This window comes from Mytilus trossulus, chromosome 12 (assembly GCF_036588685.1).
Source record: "Mytilus trossulus isolate FHL-02 chromosome 12, PNRI_Mtr1.1.1.hap1, whole genome shotgun sequence".
Lineage (NCBI taxonomy): Eukaryota > Metazoa > Mollusca > Bivalvia > Mytilida > Mytilidae > Mytilus > Mytilus trossulus.
In genome coordinates this window covers 33878231-33899751 of record NC_086384.1, presented here as the reverse complement: position 1 = coordinate 33899751, position 21521 = coordinate 33878231, and the positions used below count along the sequence as shown (strand labels likewise).

Genomic DNA, 21521 nt, shown 5'->3' with positions numbered 1-21521 from the left:
TTATCTAATGAAAAAAATATGCTTTGAGATGTAGAAATTATTAGAGTGTTTATTTTCTTGTGTGTCCCTCCGCATTAAGAATAAACACAAAGATTATTTTTAACAGTTTGCTATGCATTCTAACCAAAATAACATGGGAAAAAATGCATTTGTTTTCACTTCATAAAAAAAGAACGATTCTTCGAAATTCATGGCCTTAGAAACAATAAAACTTGAATCATTCCTTCGTTTTATGGTATTTGATAAAGGTACTCTGCAATATTTTTTGGAAAAATAGCGCAAATTTAGCAACTTACAGTTTGATTGAATTGTTTAAATCAATCAACAAATTATGAACTCTGGAAAAAAGCCTGAAACCTCAATGTTACAGTTTTTGACAAAATTGAGTATTATTCTACAAAATATATGAAAAAGACGATGTTAACGAAACAAAAATTTTGGACTGAATAAATATGTGTATGCTCTTTTTGGATACAACTAGGTTTGTGTAGAATAGTGACGTTCTTCAAAATAAAAAAAAAGACACTTAGTTTCCAGACAATAATTTTAGTTTAAATAAATGGATCTCTATGAAACCACAAAAAGAAGGTTGTGATTGATTTTGGGGGTTATGGTCACAAGTTTAAGAATTTTAAAAGGACCTAAAAAGCGGTCAAAATAAGCATTTTTTTAGTTTCCAGACACTAACTTGTGTGTAAGTGTATAGATCTTTCTGAAATTGTACCATAAGGTTCCATACCGGAAAAGGAAGGTTGGGATGCATTTTGGCGGTTATGGCCCTGACTGTTTAGGAATTAGGGGCCACTAAGGGTACAGAAACAATTCATTTCTAATACTATGTATAAATTTGCTTATTTCATGACAAAATATCGTAGTAGGTACTTGTTGAATTTCATCTAGTTATATCAGGTGTTTGTTGAATGTCCTATAGGTATAGCAGGTACTTGTTGAATGTCCTAATGGTATAGTAAGTCCTTGTTGAATATCCTACAGTATGATAGGTTCTTGTTGAATGTCCTACAGTATGTTAAGTACTTGTTGGATATTCAATTGGTATAGAATGTTCTTGTTGAATGTCCTACATTATAGTAGGTTCTTGTTGAATGTCCTACAGTATGTTCGGTACTTGTTGAATGTCCTAATGGTTATCAATGCCATTCATTTCGATATTATTTTCATATTTATAAAAGAAGACCTCGAATGGATATAAACCGAGGTGAAATAAATATATTTTTCAATATTATTTAAATCATTCATCAGGTAACCAGTAAAAATCCTAATTTTACATAATCCTAATTGAACCAGTAACATGCAGAGTTACATTTTGTACCGAACGTTATTATGACTGTAATAGTTGCATATGGCAAGGGGTGGCGCCACTTATATGCAGGCTTATATTTATATTAAAAGAAAGCATATACAATAATTGTTTTTCTTATACTTTTAAAAAACATACATTCAACAACGCATACCAAATGAAATTACTTAAATAATTGAAATAAAAAAACACACGCTTTTACAAGTCCGTTTATCTGGCTTACTGACTCTGCTCCCTTGAAGGTCTGGATTTTATGAAGATAATAAGGAATAATTAAAACAGGGCGAAAAAATACAAAAAGAACATGATGGGGTAGTAAAAATATAAAGAATATGGAGAAATAAGCAAGTATTTGAAATATTTAGCGAAAGTTCATAAATATTATGGAAACTAGAACTCTTCCCATCCCCACCCTCATGAAAGTAACCACAATTTTCAACTCTTTTCACATATAAATCTGTATGTATATAGATAAGATTGTTACATTAAAGCAATCAATATGTTCCCATCATTATGAAGCATTTATTTTCAGGTTAAATTATACAACTCATGCAGTTATGCTTGTTATCAATTATTTATCAGACAAAAAAACAAATACTGATAGCATATTGATTTTAATGACATTTATAAACCTTGTGGGGTTTAAATAGTTTTAGGTAAAGTCATGCAGTACCGTCCGAAAGTATAGTTATTATATATATCAAGATGGATACCAAGGTAGGCTTTGAATTTTTAAAACATCATCAACATAAATCGTTTGAAAAAAATCTATTCTAGTTTTATGTGCATATTGTATGAATTTATTTGGTCAACGTAGTACACATGTACACTACATTTGATATGCATAACATATATGCTGTAGTCTTTCTGATGTTTTAGCTTTGTGAGATCTGTTGAGAGATATTTATTTATGGTAATAATAATTTAGATTTTTAAGCTACATACTGTTGTTGATTCGTGGAATAAAGAGCATGCAGATAAAAATGATTTTTTTAGTAGCTATAGGAGGTCGTTGTCTTTCTTAATTTTATGTGTTCTACTATTTTCCTGGAGACAGGTTTGTTTGGTAATAATTTTTCTAATATCCTGAACTACTATGATGTGAATTAAAGAAGGACAGTCTCAGTATTCACTAACAAAATTTACAGCTACACTGAGCGTTCTAATAGGATTTATGGAATCTGTTTTTTTTTGGTTGTAGCCAAGAATTTATAAAGAAAAGTTCAAAGTCCCGTTAGACTTGATGGGAATAGCCATTGGTACTGAAGGAGCTAACATCAATAAATCCAGACATATTAAAGGAGTATTGTCTGTTAATACTAATAAGACAAAGCGAGGTGGAAACAGTTTCACTGTTGTTGGTGAGGTAGAGAATGACATTTTTATTTCAGTATATATATGTTTGGACCACTGAACATTTGGAATTGGGTTATTTTAAACTTAACTTTTAATTTGTTCTCAACATGTTTAGAAAGTTTTAAATTTAATTCCCATTTTATGCAGGGAAAAGCTTTAAATTTGTTCTCAACAATGTTTAGAAGGTTTTCAATTTAATTCCCATTTTATGCTGGGAAATGCTTATTAAGTTGGTGAGTTCAATATATGTATGACATACATTTTTTGTTTAAAGCTTTATTTTTTTCTAGAAGTAGAATAATTTGATATTTCATATCTTGTGTACAGATGCCATATGCAATACAGACTGTCTGGCATATGCCAAGGCATTATTTTTCTGATTAAGGTGGGACCTAACACTACAGGGAGATAACTCTGTAAAATCCGCTAAACGTTTAAATCAACGGTTGCGTTGTTGAAGTAACATTAACTTAATTAAGCTTCTCAATGATCAAAATAAGTGTTTGTCAACTGCTATATAACCAATGTAATTTTCTAATAAAACGGTTGGTTCAAATGTTTTGAAATTTTTATATTTTTATCAAAGGGTCAAAATGGAATACTTCGTCAAAGTTTTATAAAAATTAAACGAGCCAAATTAGTTTTAGTGCAGGTGTTGGATACCACCTTTATTCACTGCTTTAAAAATATATACAAAAAGGACTTGCAAACCTTATATTTCAGAAGGTATAGCCTAGATGCTTCATACGATACCTTTTATGCATGTAAAGGTATGAGGTTTTTATCTGTCAAAAGTCGATTGTCCCTCATTTCCTTTCTCTTCATTTCCTTGGATTAGCGACAATTAGAACAAAATGTTTTGTCAGTTATGTGTAATAGGATAAGAGTTCATTTGACCTCAACCTCAATTCATGCATCATTTACCAAGATTAAGTTTTTGTAGTCAAGTCTGTATCTCAAATTCTTTAAGCTAATGTTCAGCAATATTTGGTTTATTCATGTATAATATTTTTTAAGTGAGCATACAGACTGGTAGGTTTCGTCTTATCTTGATCACATTTTCATTGTTCATTGGTCAATGTTTTTTTCTTCTTCAGATAGGGTATATCTGTCAGATACATAAGCAATCAAGCAATAGGGGCACTATAATCAGTGTATGAAATGATTGTCAGGTGTGCATGTCGGTTTGACAGGTTCCATTTTATTTTCATGGTTCATAAGTCAATATTAAGTTTTCATTGTTCTGTCCGTTTATCAGCAATAGGTCAAATGTATAGTGTATAAAACGGTTGTAATGTGTACATGTTCATCTTAAAGAGTTAATTTGAAGGTGGACCTTATTTTGTTGGTTCATTGGTTAAATTCTAGTTTTGTGAGATTACCTGATTCTCAGAAACTATTTGCTTTTTTCGTAAAGAATGACTTGTACATATCTGTGTGGCAGTGTTCATCTGACTAACAACTGTATTTGGTTTTTGTCATTGAAAGTTGAAATGTGATGTTTGTTCCATTTATAAGATACTTTTAGCAAAAAGCCAATGGTTGATTGATATCATTGAATTCATGTGATTCCTGTAGTTGAACCTTTAACTTAAATTGTAAAATTCAAACATGGTGAACATTTGTCTTGCACTATCTATATATATGAAATTTTGCATTATGACGGTTAGCATCAATTACCAAAAAACAGACATATTAATATTGTTTGGAAAAACAAAAACTCTTTTGGACTTTGGGTAATTTATATAAATACTTATAACGTTGGCCTATAACATGACTGTATAAATGTCTTGATTCTTAACCGGATTTTTTTAAAGGAGAAATCGGGCGAGCAGGCGGGATAATAGCTGCCAACAGTGTCTATAAATTAGCATGAAAAGCCTTTGACTATTTTTTTTTTCAAATTTGTGATTATTTTCTCGTTGTTGAGTTATAGCCCTTTTCCAAGAATTATATTTTTGATGAATAATTCCATTTCTGTACAAAGGTAAGTAACTCAGTTTTTAATTTGTTTTAAAGGCATTGTATTAACGAATCTTTTCGTGGGTAAATTGTTTGAAGCATTTTGTTTTTGGTATGGCTATAATTTAATAAAAATTATTTTCTGAATGATGTATATATGATATCATATATGATATATATTTTATCAATTGAATACCTTTAATTAGATAGTAATCTTTTTGTATTAAAGAATATATTTCACTATATTACATTGCGCATATAAAGTTGTTGCCATTGATAGATAAGTGACATATTTGTTTGTTTTTATAGTGATTAAGATTGCAACACTATGTTGACTGTTGGATACTCTTTTTTTACCTTTTTACCTATACTTTACTATGTTTGTTTTGTTTACACATCGTTGTCAATATAATAGAATTTCACGCAAATGTCATACAAGTCAGGAGCCTCTGGCCTTTGTTAGTCTTGTATGATTTTAAATTTTAGTTTCTTGTGTATAATTCGGAGTTTAGTATGACGTCCATTATCACTGTACTATTATGCATATTTTTAGGGGCCAGCTGAAGGACACCTTCGGGTGCGGGAATTCTCGCTACATTGAAGACTCATTGGTTGCCTTCGGCTGTTGTTTGATCTATGGTCGGATTGTTGTCGCTTTGACATATTCACCATTTCCTTTCTCAATTTTATTAGATAGCTTTAAAAAAATCAACTATTTTCTACATTAGAAAATATATTTACCAAGTCAAAAAAAATATGATAGTTGTTATCCATTCATCTGATGTGTTTTAGCTTTTGACTTTGCTGTTTGATTATGAACTAACTTTTGCTATGAATCCAGAGTTATATATGGTTTGAACAAACACTTTTCCACTGATGAATAGTTTCATAATGGAACTACTTGATGTCATAAGGCTAAAAAAAAACATAACCTGTTTACTGCTTCCGTACAAAATTAAAAGAGTCATTGGGGGGGGGGGGGGGGGTAAACATGACTATATACTTAAAATGTCCTGTCCCAAGTCAGGAAAATGTGTTTCTGTTGTGTAGTTGTTCTCCTCTTTCATTTGATGCTTTTTCCTCAGTTTTAGTTTGTTACCCGGATTTGGATACTACTGGTGTCTTATTTGTGTTACAGTTATGCAATGTAAAGAATCATACGCTCGTTTTAAGGACATATTATGTTCTACCGTTGTCGGTCCATCCATGTGTTGGTTGGTGCGTTCGTCATCAACATGTCGAACAATAGGTAAACAAGGTTAAACCAATTTGCTCGAACGTTAAGTTAATTGTTAAAAATTATTGATTTGAGCCCCCTTTCGATATTTTCTTTTTTTATAAATGTTAATTTTTACGTTTCTGAATTTTACTCGATTTATCTTCATCAGAAAAACTAGCCCCAAGCTGAACAGTTGAAATACAAGGATTTGTCTGTTATGCATACCTTATGTAGATTTGTATTCTTTCAGTCACCCGAGGCAGTTAAAAAAGCCAGATCTGTATTGGAATTGAGGCAACAGGTTTACACAATACCAAAACGTTTAGCAGGTATAATCATTTCGATGTGTTTTTAAAAATGTTTTGATTAAAACAATCTTATACTATGGCAATTATAAATGATGCATTTGCTGCTTTCAAACTTTTTTTTTATTCAACAATAAAGGCATTGAATGGTAACTATTGACCGGACTATTATTTGTTAAACCTAGTTTGTCACATCATTAACATATGCATCAGCTGAATAACAGTTTTTTTATTTATCAAAATGATTTTAATAGTGTAAAATTTGTACTTTTAATGTTTAATTGCTTAATTCAGAGATTGTAGCCAATAGTGCGGTAACTGAAGGTAAATTTTTTTCGAATTTAATTTCCCCACCGAACACACACCTATATAATATATCATTGGAAAGAGGAAATCGTGTACTTTAATAATATGTCTGTCGTCAGGACATAGTATGGTCACATTTTTTTTTTAAATTGAGGTCAAAGGTCATTAGTGAAAATCTGTGAAAATTCGGGAGGGTTTCATTTTTGACATTTTTTTCTATTTTTAAACACAACAAAAATACAAACGATACTGTTTTGGCTTTATTAATGCTTGTTATTATACATACACCTTACTCATTAAGATTTATTTTATTAAAAAAATCCTAAAACGACGTTTTATAAACCGAAAACTTCAAAAATTTAGTTTTCAACCTATAAAATGTTTAGAGCACCTTAACCTTATGAAAAATTTCAACTTCAGGTAAAAATCAAGTGTCATGCAGGACAATACTTTAAAATTATTTTTTAAACTATCATATTGGGTGAGGTATCATATCAAAGCAATAGAACACTACAGTCAAATATGACCTTAAATTGAATTGCGGATACTTCAGGTTTTATTATAGACTATTTGTTGTTTTGGGTTTTTTTTCAGAACTATTACTGCTTCCATATAGTATTATCTGTTGTTGCGTATTTTACGCTGGTTAATATCTATTACATTATAAGTTTGGTACCTATATCCCCCCTTTTTTCCCTTGCAACGTACCACAAACTTCAAAAGTATTCCATATAAAAGAAGATGTGATATGATTGCAAATGAGGCAACCCTCCAAATGAGACATAAATTACCAATACGTCCCGTACGGGCTTCAACAATGAGTAAAATTTATACTGCATAGTCTTCAATTCACGAAATGAATATTGTAAAACAAACGAAAAATATATCGACCTGATTAATGTACAAAATGAATAAGAAACAAAAAAATATAGTATATAGAAACATATACGACAAACACTGCATTACCGTCTTGTGACTTGAAACAGACACAAACAGAATGTGGCGGGGTTTGATTTTTTTAAGGGCACGCCAACACTCCCCAAACCCGGGGGCTGGGACCGGGTGTATCAGTTCAACAAGCTCTACACCTAATCAACCGTTATCGCCATCATCTTCATTTTCACCAACCGTCACAAGACATGTTTTTAATATTTCTATACATTTCACTCATGGCCACAGGTATGCACATGAAAGGTTCTGCTCAAAGCAAACACGTTATTTTGAGTTTTTCTTTACAAGTACAGACAAGGTATTGTAGGGAGTCCGAAGACATTTGTTCCCAAAGAAATACCAGCTTCAAACCATCCCTTTCAATTCATCCAAGATTTAACAGAGATCTAAAATGGGGTTAAGATGACATCCATATGCTTGTCTGCAAAGATGACGGGGAAACATTATGCATGAGACGTACACAATATCTTGATTTCGCTCAATTTCATGATTGGCAACACATTAGATAGCGTCGCACTCTACTTTAAGAAGCATAAAATCCATTGGCATTCAATATTTCAACAAGGTGTTTCGAACCAAACTCATGGTACATTTGTAAAGCCAATCCTAAATGAAAAGGAGTAAACAAAAAAAGGCCACACAAACGGTTGACGCAACAATTGCTTAAGCAATTACGCAATTTCTGTGATGCCATTTTCTGAGAAAAGTCTTGGCTATGCAGTGTCATCGAGTTACCATGAAATGAATTGCAATAAAGACGAAGGCATTGACTGAATTGAAGAAGAAAGAGACAATTCTTCCGAAGTTGGGTATACTTCTGTAGAGTTTGTAGAGATGTCTTTTCTATTGTATACTTGCAGCGGAATGACATAAATGTCGGTTATTTGTGTCTATCACATTTGACATTAAAATTTTTAGTTCAGTTTTCAATTGACTAGCAGCTGATATGGCATCTCAAAAGTTATTTTGCTACAAAATATTGTTATATTTGCCTTGAACTTGTTGAAGTTGTTTGACAGCTGAATTTCTATAGAAATCAATGAGTTTAGACTGTATTCTACAAGTAGAATATTTTAAATTAGAATCAGCTGGAAGAAAAGATCTACTACTAAGTAGTATAATTATTTATCTAGTAACGGTGTCATGAGGAATGATCATTACATCGTTGTCAATAGCCAAAATAAAATTAGTAAAAGCAGTATCGTAATCTGAGATATCTGTTTTTTTTTCGTTTTTAGCAAATAATTTGTAATGCAACCAAAATGACAGAGTGATTGAAGTTTAAAAGATGGACGGGAAAATATTTCAACTTTAACTTTATCTGACACGGTTAAAACATTCTTAATACGCTCATCTGATTCAAACTTGAGTAGTTTTTGATCTTTCTAAAATGTTTTGTTGCAACAAAATATACAAGCGCTCCAGTTGAACGACTGCATTCTAGAACGCGTACACATACCCCAAACTGAGGGTCAACAGTCCGATAATTGTATGTCGTCATTAAATATCAGATTAGAAGCTTCCTGACTCTAAAAGGGGGAACACATATGTTTACTTGTGTAACTTTTGTAGCATGAACAATGATAAACAGCCTGCACAGACTTCTGTAAATTAACAGCTTCCGCATGAAACATCTTGATTTTCACCTCATCTAATCTTTTATTCAATGCAGATACAAAAAAATCGACTTTCCTATACTGGTAAATTGACTCAAAATTTCAGTCCATTTTTTCTTTTCTTTGCATATAAAAGCACTGCATAAAATTTAACAACTTTTGTCTTTGGAGCAAGTTGCAACGGACTTGACATATCACGGAATATTTACTGAAGCTATCCGTCAATTATTTTGATTTTACACTTAGACTTTTCTGACAAAGTATATTTAAGGGAAAACGGTAGTATTACATTTTCCCAGCATTAGGTTGGCCTTTTGTGTACCCAAGACAGGTGAAGGAAGTCAACTTATGAGCGCTGTGATTGGATGTAAGGGTACAATATATTTTTTATTTATCTATGAATAACTGCAGTTTTTATATTTACAATATAAATTTTAAAACCTATTGAAATATTTTCTAGAGAATTATTTGAAAAGGCTTCCAAAATTTCATAAATTTGGTGCAAAATGACGGTGGGCATGGATAACATAATCCAGCTCCGTTGGAAATTGGTCATGATACTATTTGGCTTCAATTTTTAGAATACAGTAATAAAGTACAAACACCACACATAACTGTTTTATTGAAGTTTTTATTATAAAAACTGGTAAATTTAGAAAATGTTAGTATTGTCGCCTATGGCAGAATAAATACTACCGTTTTCCCTATACTCAAGATAGCAAGGGAAATCAAAATCAATCAGACTTCAGTCATATTATACTATTTTGAAGCATTTGATAAGAACATTTGATTTTTATCATAGAGAATAGAAATTTTTATCTGAGGACAGTACAGTAATGGGAAAAGTGCTGAGTCATCATAATAAGTCAAATTGATGGGTACTGATATAAAACTTTATTCCAGGGTGTCAATATTAACTATATTGTATAAACTGCACCAAACTATTGTTCTTTTGTATTTGTTTTCACCATTCGCAATGATTAATTCAATTTGAAAACCCAGATTTTAAGTCGCGACATATATTTTGAACTGAAATATTTGCCTTTTTTGCTGTGTAATTCCCTAAATGTATAAATTGGGTATTTCCCTTGACACAATCTATTAAAATTGGATATTGTCTGGTTAAGTTTGTACTGTTTATATAGTAAGACAGTATTTGGTCATACTAGAAGCATTTTCACTGTTTGAATTGTTCATCTAAGAAAAAAAGAGGCCCACTGGAGGCTAAATTTAGATAGAATTTATACTCTCCTGTGTAAAGAATTGCTCACATTGTTGGCAATTCATGCTGCAAATATTTCAATAGTGCTTCATTTTGTAGTTTCTATCTTTAATTATATCAGGCATATACAATTTGTCATTTTGTACTGTTTGAAAGGACTTTTGTTGGAATTTAATACTCCCAAGGGACATGATTCAGCTTTTTCATAGATTAATACAGGCAACAAAGGCAACTTTACAGCTGAGTATTTTGCAGATTTAATGTTTTAAGTGTCTAATATCCTTGTTTTTATAATCTCAAGATAGAATAATGGATTTTATAACCAGCTCTGAAATTTTTAACCACAATATGGCATATACTAAAGCATGGAATGGAGATTAGTATGACAAATCTTGAATTTGTGCTTATGTTGTAAATTTTGGATAAAATGTATACAAATTGAATGAAATTGTCATTTTTATTTGTTTAAATGGAAATGTTTATTATTATTCTCAAATAAGATAAGATATAGTTGGAAACAGGTTGTTCGTTAAGCCTTATCTGAAAGAAGTAGAGAAAGAGGTAAATCAGCATGTAGGGGTGGGGACATAAAATTATCCATGTTTCTTTAAGTAATGGGGATATACAAGTACTAATTATAGTCAAGGTTTCCACAATAACCTAGTATTGCATTGATGGTGTCATAAAAATTCTTTATAGCCTTGTGTCACAGTATAGGGAAAACGGTAGTATTACATTTTCCCAGCATTAGGTTGGCCTTTTGTGTACCCAAGACAGGTGAAGGAAGTCAACTTATGAGCGCTGTGATTGGATGTAAGGGTACAATATATTTTTTATTTATCTATGAATAACTGCAGTTTTTATATTTACAATATAAATTTTAAAACCTATTGAAATATTTTCTAGAGAATTATTTGAAAAGGCTTCCAAAATTTCATAAATTTGGTGCAAAATGACGGTGGGCATGGATAACATAATCCAGCTCCGTTGGAAATTGGTCATGATACTATTTGGCTTCAATTTTTAGAATACAGTAATAAAGTACAAACACCACACATAACTGTTTTATTGAAGTTTTTATTATAAAAACTGGTAAATTTAGAAAATGTTAGTATTGTCGCCTATGGCAGAATAAATACTACCGTTTTCCCTATACTCAAGATAGCAAGGGAAATCAAAATCAATCAGACTTCAGTCATATTATACTATTTTGAAGCATTTGATAAGAACATTTGATTTTTATCATAGAGAATAGAAATTTTTATCTGAGGACAGTACAGTAATGGGAAAAGTGCTGAGTCATCATAATAAGTCAAATTGATGGGTACTGATATAAAACTTTATTCCAGGGTGTCAATATTAACTATATTGTATAAACTGCACCAAACTATTGTTCTTTTGTATTTGTTTTCACCATTCGCAATGATTAATTCAATTTGAAAACCCAGATTTTAAGTCGCGACATATATTTTGAACTGAAATATTTGCCTTTTTTGCTGTGTAATTCCCTAAATGTATAAATTGGGTATTTCCCTTGACACAATCTATTAAAATTGGATATTGTCTGGTTAAGTTTGTACTGTTTATATAGTAAGACAGTATTTGGTCATACTAGAAGCATTTTCACTGTTTGAATTGTTCATCTAAGAAAAAAAGAGGCCCACTGGAGGCTAAATTTAGATAGAATTTATACTCTCCTGTGTAAAGAATTGCTCACATTGTTGGCAATTCATGCTGCAAATATTTCAATAGTGCTTCATTTTGTAGTTTCTATCTTTAATTATATCAGGCATATACAATTTGTCATTTTGTACTGTTTGAAAGGACTTTTGTTGGAATTTAATACTCCCAAGGGACATGATTCAGCTTTTTCATAGATTAATACAGGCAACAAAGGCAACTTTACAGCTGAGTATTTTGCAGATTTAATGTTTTAAGTGTCTAATATCCTTGTTTTTATAATCTCAAGATAGAATAATGGATTTTATAACCAGCTCTGAAATTTTTAACCACAATATGGCATATACTAAAGCATGGAATGGAGATTAGTATGACAAATCTTGAATTTGTGCTTATGTTGTAAATTTTGGATAAAATGTATACAAATTGAATGAAATTGTCATTTTTATTTGTTTAAATGGAAATGTTTATTATTATTCTCAAATAAGATAAGATATAGTTGGAAACAGGTTGTTCGTTAAGCCTTATCTGAAAGAAGTAGAGAAAGAGGTAAATCAGCATGTAGGGGTGGGGACATAAAATTATCCATGTTTCTTTAAGTAATGGGGATATACAAGTACTAATTATAGTCAAGGTTTCCACAATAACCTAGTATTGCATTGATGGTGTCATAAAAATTCTTTATAGCCTTGTGTCACAGTATAGGGAAAACGGTAGTATTACATTTTCCCAGCATTAGGTTGGCCTTTTGTGTACCCAAGACAGGTGAAGGAAGTCAACTTATGAGCGCTGTGATTGGATGTAAGGGTACAATATATTTTTTATTTATCTATGAATAACTGCAGTTTTTATATTTACAATATAAATTTTAAAACCTATTGAAATATTTTCTAGAGAATTATTTGAAAAGGCTTCCAAAATTTCATAAATTTGGTGCAAAATGACGGTGGGCATGGATAACATAATCCAGCTCCGTTGGAAATTGGTCATGATACTATTTGGCTTCAATTTTTAGAATACAGTAATAAAGTACAAACACCACACATAACTGTTTTATTGAAGTTTTTATTATAAAAACTGGTAAATTTAGAAAATGTTAGTATTGTCGCCTATGGCAGAATAAATACTACCGTTTTCCCTATACTCAAGATAGCAAGGGAAATCAAAATCAATCAGACTTCAGTCATATTATACTATTTTGAAGCATTTGATAAGAACATTTGATTTTTATCATAGAGAATAGAAATTTTTATCTGAGGACAGTACAGTAATGGGAAAAGTGCTGAGTCATCATAATAAGTCAAATTGATGGGTACTGATATAAAACTTTATTCCAGGGTGTCAATATTAACTATATTGTATAAACTGCACCAAACTATTGTTCTTTTGTATTTGTTTTCACCATTCGCAATGATTAATTCAATTTGAAAACCCAGATTTTAAGTCGCGACATATATTTTGAACTGAAATATTTGCCTTTTTTGCTGTGTAATTCCCTAAATGTATAAATTGGGTATTTCCCTTGACACAATCTATTAAAATTGGATATTGTCTGGTTAAGTTTGTACTGTTTATATAGTAAGACAGTATTTGGTCATACTAGAAGCATTTCACTGTTTGAATTGTTCATCTAAGAAAAAAAGAGGCCCACTGGAGGCTAAATTTAGATAGAATTTATACTCTCCTGTGTAAAGAATTGCTCACATTGTTGGCAATTCATGCTGCAAATATTTCAATAGTGCTTCATTTTGTAGTTTCTATCTTTAATTATATCAGGCATATACAATTTGTCATTTTGTACTGTTTGAAAGGACTTTTGTTGGAATTTAATACTCCCAAGGGACATGATTCAGCTTTTTCATAGATTAATACAGGCAACAAAGGCAACTTTACAGCTGAGTATTTTGCAGATTTAATGTTTTAAGTGTCTAATATCCTTGTTTTTATAATCTCAAGATAGAATAATGGATTTTATAACCAGCTCTGAAATTTTTAACCACAATATGGCATATACTAAAGCATGGAATGGAGATTAGTATGACAAATCTTGAATTTGTGCTTATGTTGTAAATTTTGGATAAAATGTATACAAATTGAATGAAATTGTCATTTTTATTTGTTTAAATGGAAATGTTTATTATTATTCTCAAATAAGATAAGATATAGTTGGAGACAGGTTGTTCGTTAAGCCTTATCTGAAAGAAGTAGAGAAAGAGGTAAATCAGCATGTAGGGGTGGGGACATAAAATTATCCATGTTTCTTTAAGTAATGGGGATATACAAGTACTAATTATAGTCAAGGTTTCCACAATAACCTAGTATTGCATTGATGGTGTCATAAAAATTCTTTATAGCCTTGTGTCACAGTATAGGGAAAACGGTAGTATTACATTTTCCCAGCATTAGGTTGGCCTTTTGTGTACCCAAGACAGGTGAAGGAAGTCAACTTATGAGCGCTGTGATTGGATGTAAGGGTACAATATATTTTTTATTTATCTATGAATAACTGCAGTTTTTATATTTACAATATAAATTTTAAAACCTATTGAAATATTTTCTAGAGAATTATTTGAAAAGGCTTCCAAAATTTCATAAATTTGGTGCAAAATGACGGTGGGCATGGATAACATAATCCAGCTCCGTTGGAAATTGGTCATGATACTATTTGGCTTCAATTTTTAGAATACAGTAATAAAGTACAAACACCACACATAACTGTTTTATTGAAGTTTTTATTATAAAAACTGGTAAATTTAGAAAATGTTAGTATTGTCGCCTATGGCAGAATAAATACTACCGTTTTCCCTATACTCAAGATAGCAAGGGAAATCAAAATCAATCAGACTTCAGTCATATTATACTATTTTGAAGCATTTGATAAGAACATTTGATTTTTATCATAGAGAATAGAAATTTTTATCTGAGGACAGTACAGTAATGGGAAAAGTGCTGAGTCATCATAATAAGTCAAATTGATGGGTACTGATATAAAACTTTATTCCAGGGTGTCAATATTAACTATATTGTATAAACTGCACCAAACTATTGTTCTTTTGTATTTGTTTTCACCATTCGCAATGATTAATTCAATTTGAAAACCCAGATTTTAAGTCGCGACATATATTTTGAACTGAAATATTTGCCTTTTTTGCTGTGTAATTCCCTAAATGTATAAATTGGGTATTTCCCTTGACACAATCTATTAAAATTGGATATTGTCTGGTTAAGTTTGTACTGTTTATATAGTAAGACAGTATTTGGTCATACTAGAAGCATTTTCACTGTTTGAATTGTTCATCTAAGAAAAAAAGAGGCCCACTGGAGGCTAAATTTAGATAGAATTTATACTCTCCTGTGTAAAGAATTGCTCACATTGTTGGCAATTCATGCTGCAAATATTTCAATAGTGCTTCATTTTGTAGTTTCTATCTTTAATTATATCAGGCATATACAATTTGTCATTTTGTACTGTTTGAAAGGACTTTTGTTGGAATTTAATACTCCCAAGGGACATGATTCAGCTTTTTCATAGATTAATACAGGCAACAAAGGCAACTTTACAGCTGAGTATTTTGCAGATTTAATGTTTTAAGTGTCTAATATCCTTGTTTTTATAATCTCAAGATAGAATAATGGATTTTATAACCAGCTCTGAAATTTTTAACCACAATATGGCATATACTAAAGCATGGAATGGAGATTAGTATGACAAATCTTGAATTTGTGCTTATGTTGTAAATTTTGGATAAAATGTATACAAATTGAATGAAATTGTCATTTTTATTTGTTTAAATGGAAATGTTTATTATTATTCTCAAATAAGATAAGATATAGTTGGAGACAGGTTGTTCGTTAAGCCTTATCTGAAAGAAGTAGAGAAAGAGGTAAATCAGCATGTAGGGGTGGGGACATAAAATTATCCATGTTTCTTTAAGTAATGGGGATATACAAGTACTAATTATAGTCAAGGTTTCCACAATAACCTAGTATTGCATTGATGGTGTCATAAAAATTCTTTATAGCCTTGTGTCACAGTATAGGGAAAACGGTAGTATTACATTTTCCCAGCATTAGGTTGGCCTTTTGTGTACCCAAGACAGGTGAAGGAAGTCAACTTATGAGCGCTGTGATTGGATGTAAGGGTACAATATATTTTTTATTTATCTATGAATAACTGCAGTTTTTATATTTACAATATAAATTTTAAAACCTATTGAAATATTTTCTAGAGAATTATTTGAAAAGGCTTCCAAAATTTCATAAATTTGGTGCAAAATGACGGTGGGCATGGATAACATAATCCAGCTCCGTTGGAAATTGGTCATGATACTATTTGGCTTCAATTTTTAGAATACAGTAATAAAGTACAAACACCACACATAACTGTTTTATTGAAGTTTTTATTATAAAAACTGGTAAATTTAGAAAATGTTAGTATTGTCGCCTATGGCAGAATAAATACTACCGTTTTCCCTATACTCAAGATAGCAAGGGAAATCAAAATCAATCAGACTTCAGTCATATTATACTATTTTGAAGCATTTGATAAGAACATTTGATTTTTATCATAGAGAATAGAAATTTTTATCTGAGGACAGTACAGTAATGGGAAAAGTGCTGAGTCATCATAATAAGTCAAATTGATGGGTACTGATATAAAACTTTATTCCAGGGTGTCAATATTAACTATATTGTATAAACTGCACCAAACTATTGTTCTTTTGTATTTGTTTTCACCATTCGCAATGATTAATTCAATTTGAAAACCCAGATTTTAAGTCGCGACATATATTTTGAACTGAAATATTTGCCTTTTTTGCTGTGTAATTCCCTAAATGTATAAATTGGGTATTTCCCTTGACACAATCTATTAAAATTGGATATTGTCTGGTTAAGTTTGTACTGTTTATATAGTAAGACAGTATTTGGTCATACTAGAAGCATTTTCACTGTTTGAATTGTTCATCTAAGAAAAAAAGAGGCCCACTGGAGGCTAAATTTAGATAGAATTTATACTCTCCTGTGTAAAGAATTGCTCACATTGTTGGCAATTCATGCTGCAAATATTTCAATAGTGCTTCATTTTGTAGTTTCTATCTTTAATTATATCTGGCATATACAATTTGTCATTTTGTACTGTTTGAAAGGACTTTTGTTGGAATTTAATACTCCCAAGGGACATGATTCAGCTTTTTCATAGATTAATACAGGCAACAAAGGCAACTTTACAGCTGAGTATTTTGCAGATTTAATGTTTTAAGTGTCTAATATCCTTGTTTTTATAATCTCAAGATAGAATAATGGATTTTATAACCAGCTCTGAAATTTTTAACCACAATATGGCATATACTAAAGCATGGAATGGAGATTAGTATGACAAATCTTGAATTTGTGCTTATGTTGTAAATTTTGGATAAAATGTATACAAATTGAATGAAATTGTCATTTTTATTTGTTTAAATGGAAATGTTTATTATTATTCTCAAATAAGATAAGATATAGTTGGAAACAGGTTGTTCGTTAAGCCTTATCTGAAAGAAGTAGAGAAAGAGGTAAATCAGCATGTAGGGGTGGGGACATAAAATTATCCATGTTTCTTTAAGTAATGGGGATATACAAGTACTAATTATAGTCAAGGTTTCCACAATAACCTAGTATTGCATTGATGGTGTCATAAAAATTCTTTATAGCCTTGTGTCACAGTATAGGGAAAACGGTAGTATTACATTTTCCCAGCATTAGGTTGGCCTTTTGTGTACCCAAGACAGGTGAAGGAAGTCAACTTATGAGCGCTGTGATTGGATGTAAGGGTACAATATATTTTTTATTTATCTATGAATAACTGCAGTTTTTATATTTACAATATAAATTTTAAAACCTATTGAAATATTTTCTAGAGAATTATTTGAAAAGGCTTCCAAAATTTCATAAATTTGGTGCAAAATGACGGTGGGCATGGATAACATAATCCAGCTCCGTTGGAAATTGGTCATGATACTATTTGGCTTCAATTTTTAGAATACAGTAATAAAGTACAAACACCACACATAACTGTTTTATTGAAGTTTTTATTATAAAAACTGGTAAATTTAGAAAATGTTAGTATTGTCGCCTATGGCAGAATAAATACTACCGTTTTCCCTATACTCAAGATAGCAAGGGAAATCAAAATCAATCAGACTTCAGTCATATTATACTATTTTGAAGCATTTGATAAGAACATTTGATTTTTATCATAGAGAATAGAAATTTTTATCTGAGGACAGTACAGTAATGGGAAAAGTGCTGAGTCATCATAATAAGTCAAATTGATGGGTACTGATATAAAACTTTATTCCAGGGTGTCAATATTAACTATATTGTATAAACTGCACCAAACTATTGTTCTTTTGTATTTGTTTTCACCATTCGCAATGATTAATTCAATTTGAAAACCCAGATTTTAAGTCGCAACATATATTTTGAACTGAAATATTTGCCTTTTTTGCTGTGTAATTCCCTAAATGTATAAATTGGGTATTTCCCTTGACACAATCTATTAAAATTGGATATTGTCTGGTTAAGTTTGTACTGTTTATATAGTAAGACAGTATTTGGTCATACTAGAAGCATTTTCACTGTTTGAATTGTTCATCTAAGAAAAAAAGAGGCCCACTGGAGGCTAAATTTAGATAGAATTTATACTCTCCTGTGTAAAGAATTGCTCACATTGTTGGCAATTCATGCTGCAAATATTTCAATAGTGCTTCATTTTGTAGTTTCTATCTTTAATTATATCAGGCATATACAATTTGTCATTTTGTACTGTTTGAAAGGACTTTTGTTGGAATTTAATACTCCCAAGGGACATGATTCAGCTTTTTCATAGATTAATACAGGCAACAAAGGCAACTTTACAGCTGAGTATTTTGCAGATTTAATGTTTTAAGTGTCTAATATCCTTGTTTTTATAATCTCAAGATAGAATAATGGATTTTATAACCAGCTCTGAAATTTTTAACCACAATATGGCATATACTAAAGCATGGAATGGAGATTAGTATGACAAATCTTGAATTTGTGCTTATGTTGTAAATTTTGGATAAAATGTATACAAATTGAATGAAATTGTCATTTTTATTTGTTTAAATGGAAATGTTTATTATTATTCTCAAATAAGATAAGATATAGTTGGAAACAGGTTGTTCGTTAAGCCTTATCTGAAAGAAGTAGAGAAAGAGGTAAATCAGCATGTAGGGGTGGGGACATAAAATTATCCATGTTTCTTTAAGTAATGGGGATATACAAGTACTAATTATAGTCAAGGTTTCCACAATAACCTAGTATTGCATTGATGGTGTCATAAAAATTCTTTATAGCCTTGTGTCACAGTATAGGGAAAACGGTAGTATTACATTTTCCCAGCATTAGGTTGGCCTTTTGTGTACCCAAGACAGGTGAAGGAAGTCAACTTATGAGCGCTGTGATTGGATGTAAGGGTACAATATATTTTTTATTTATCTATGAATAACTGCAGTTTTTATATTTACAATATAAATTTTAAAACCTATTGAAATATTTTCTAGAGAATTATTTGAAAAGGCTTCCAAAATTTCATAAATTTGGTGCAAAATGACGGTGGGCATGGATAACATAATCCATCTCCGTTGGAAATTGGTCATGATACTATTTGGCTTCAATTTTTAGAATACAGTAATAAAGTACAAACACCACACATAACTGTTTTATTGAAGTTTTTATTATAAAAACTGGTAAATTTAGAAAATGTTAGTATTGTCGCCTATGGCAGAATAAATACTACCGTTTTCCCTATACTCAAGATAGCAAGGGAAATCAAAATCAATCAGACTTCAGTCATATTATACTATTTTGAAGCATTTGATAAGAACATTTGATTTTTATCATAGAGAATAGAAATTTTTATCTGAGGACAGTACAGTAATGGGAAAAGTGCTGAGTCATCATAATAAGTCAAATTGATGGGTACTGATATAAAACTTTATTCCAGGGTGTCAATATTAACTATATTGTATAAACTGCACCAAACTATTGTTCTTTTGTATTTGTTTTCACCATTCGCAATGATTAATTCAATTTGAAAACCCAGATTTTAAGTCGCGACATATATTTTGAACTGAAATATTTGCCTTTTTTGCTGTGTAATTCCCTAAATGTATAAATTGGGTATTTCCCTTGACACAATCTATTAAAATTGGATATTGTCTGGTTAAGTTTGTACTGTTTATATAGTAAGACAGTATTTGGTCATACTAGAAGCATTTTCACTGTTTGAATTGTTCATCTAAGAAAAAAAGAGGCCCACTGGAGGCTAAATTTAGATAGAATTTATACTCTCCTGTGTAAAGAATTGCTCACATTGTTGGCAATTCATGCTGCAAATATTTCAATAGTGCTTCATTTTGTAGTTTCTATCTTTAATTATATCAGGCATATACAATTTGTCATTTTGTACTGTTTGAAAGGACTTTTGTTGGAATTTAATACTCCCAAGGGACATGATTCAGCTTTTTCATAGATTAATACAGGCAACAAAGGCAACTTTACAGCTGAGTATTTTGCAGATTTAATGTTTTAAGTGTCTAATATCCTTGTTTTTATAATCTCAAGATAGAATAATGGATTTTATAACCAGCTCTGAAATTTTTAACCACAATATGGCATATACTAAAGCATGGAATGGAGATTAGTATGACAAATCTTGAATTTGTGCTTATGTTGTAAATTTTGGATAAAATGTATACAAATTGAATGAAATTGTCATTTTTATTTGTTTAAATGGAAATGTTTATTATTATTCTCAAATAAGATAAGATATAGTTGGAAACAGGTTGTTCGTTAAGCCTTATCTGAAAGAAGTAGAGAAAGAGGTAAATCAGCATGTAGGGGTGGGGACATAAAATTATCCATGTTTCTTTAAGTAATGGGGATATACAAGTACTAATTATAGTCAAGGTTTCCACAATAACCTAGTATTGCATTGATGGTGTCATAAAAATTCTTTATAGCCTTGTGTCACAGTATAGGGAAAACGGTAGTATTACATTTTCCCAGCATTAGGTTGGCCTTTTGTGTACCCAAGACAGGTGAAGGAAGTCAACTTATGAGCGCTGTGATTGGATGTAAGGGTACAATATATTTTTTATTTATCTATGAATAACTGCAGTTTTTATATTTACAATATAAATTTTAAAACCTATTGAAATATTTTCTAGAGAATTATTTGAAAAGGCTTCCAAAATTTCATAAATTTGGTGCAAAATGACGGTGGGCATGGATAACATAATCCAGCTCCGTTGGAAATTGGTCATGATACTATTTGGCTTCAATTTTTAGAATACAGTAATAAAGTACAAACACCACACATAACTGTTTTATTGAAGTTTTTATTATAAAAACTGGTAAATTTAGAAAATGTTAGTATTGTCGCCTATGGCAGAATAAATACTACCGTTTTCCCTATACTCAAGATAGCAAGGGAAATCAAAATCAATCAGACTTCAGTCATATTATACTATTTTGAAGCATTTGATAAGAACATTTGATTTTTATCATAGAGAATAGAAAT

At 30.8% G+C, this 21521-nt stretch overlaps 1 protein-coding gene across 1 annotated transcript in view; it reads left to right on the top strand.

Annotated features, from left to right (window-relative positions):
• The first annotated feature begins 2023 nt into the window (after positions 1-2023).
• The window catches only part of LOC134692385 (uncharacterized), a 62731-nt gene continuing 43233 nt past the window's right edge, over positions 2024-21521 (top strand). Inside the window, exons 1-3 of the mRNA XM_063552834.1 lie at positions 2024-2035; positions 2520-2684; positions 6106-6184. Coding sequence (XP_063408904.1) covers positions 2024-2035; positions 2520-2684; positions 6106-6184 — 256 coding nt within the window. The remainder of the gene's footprint in view (positions 2036-2519; positions 2685-6105; positions 6185-21521) is intronic.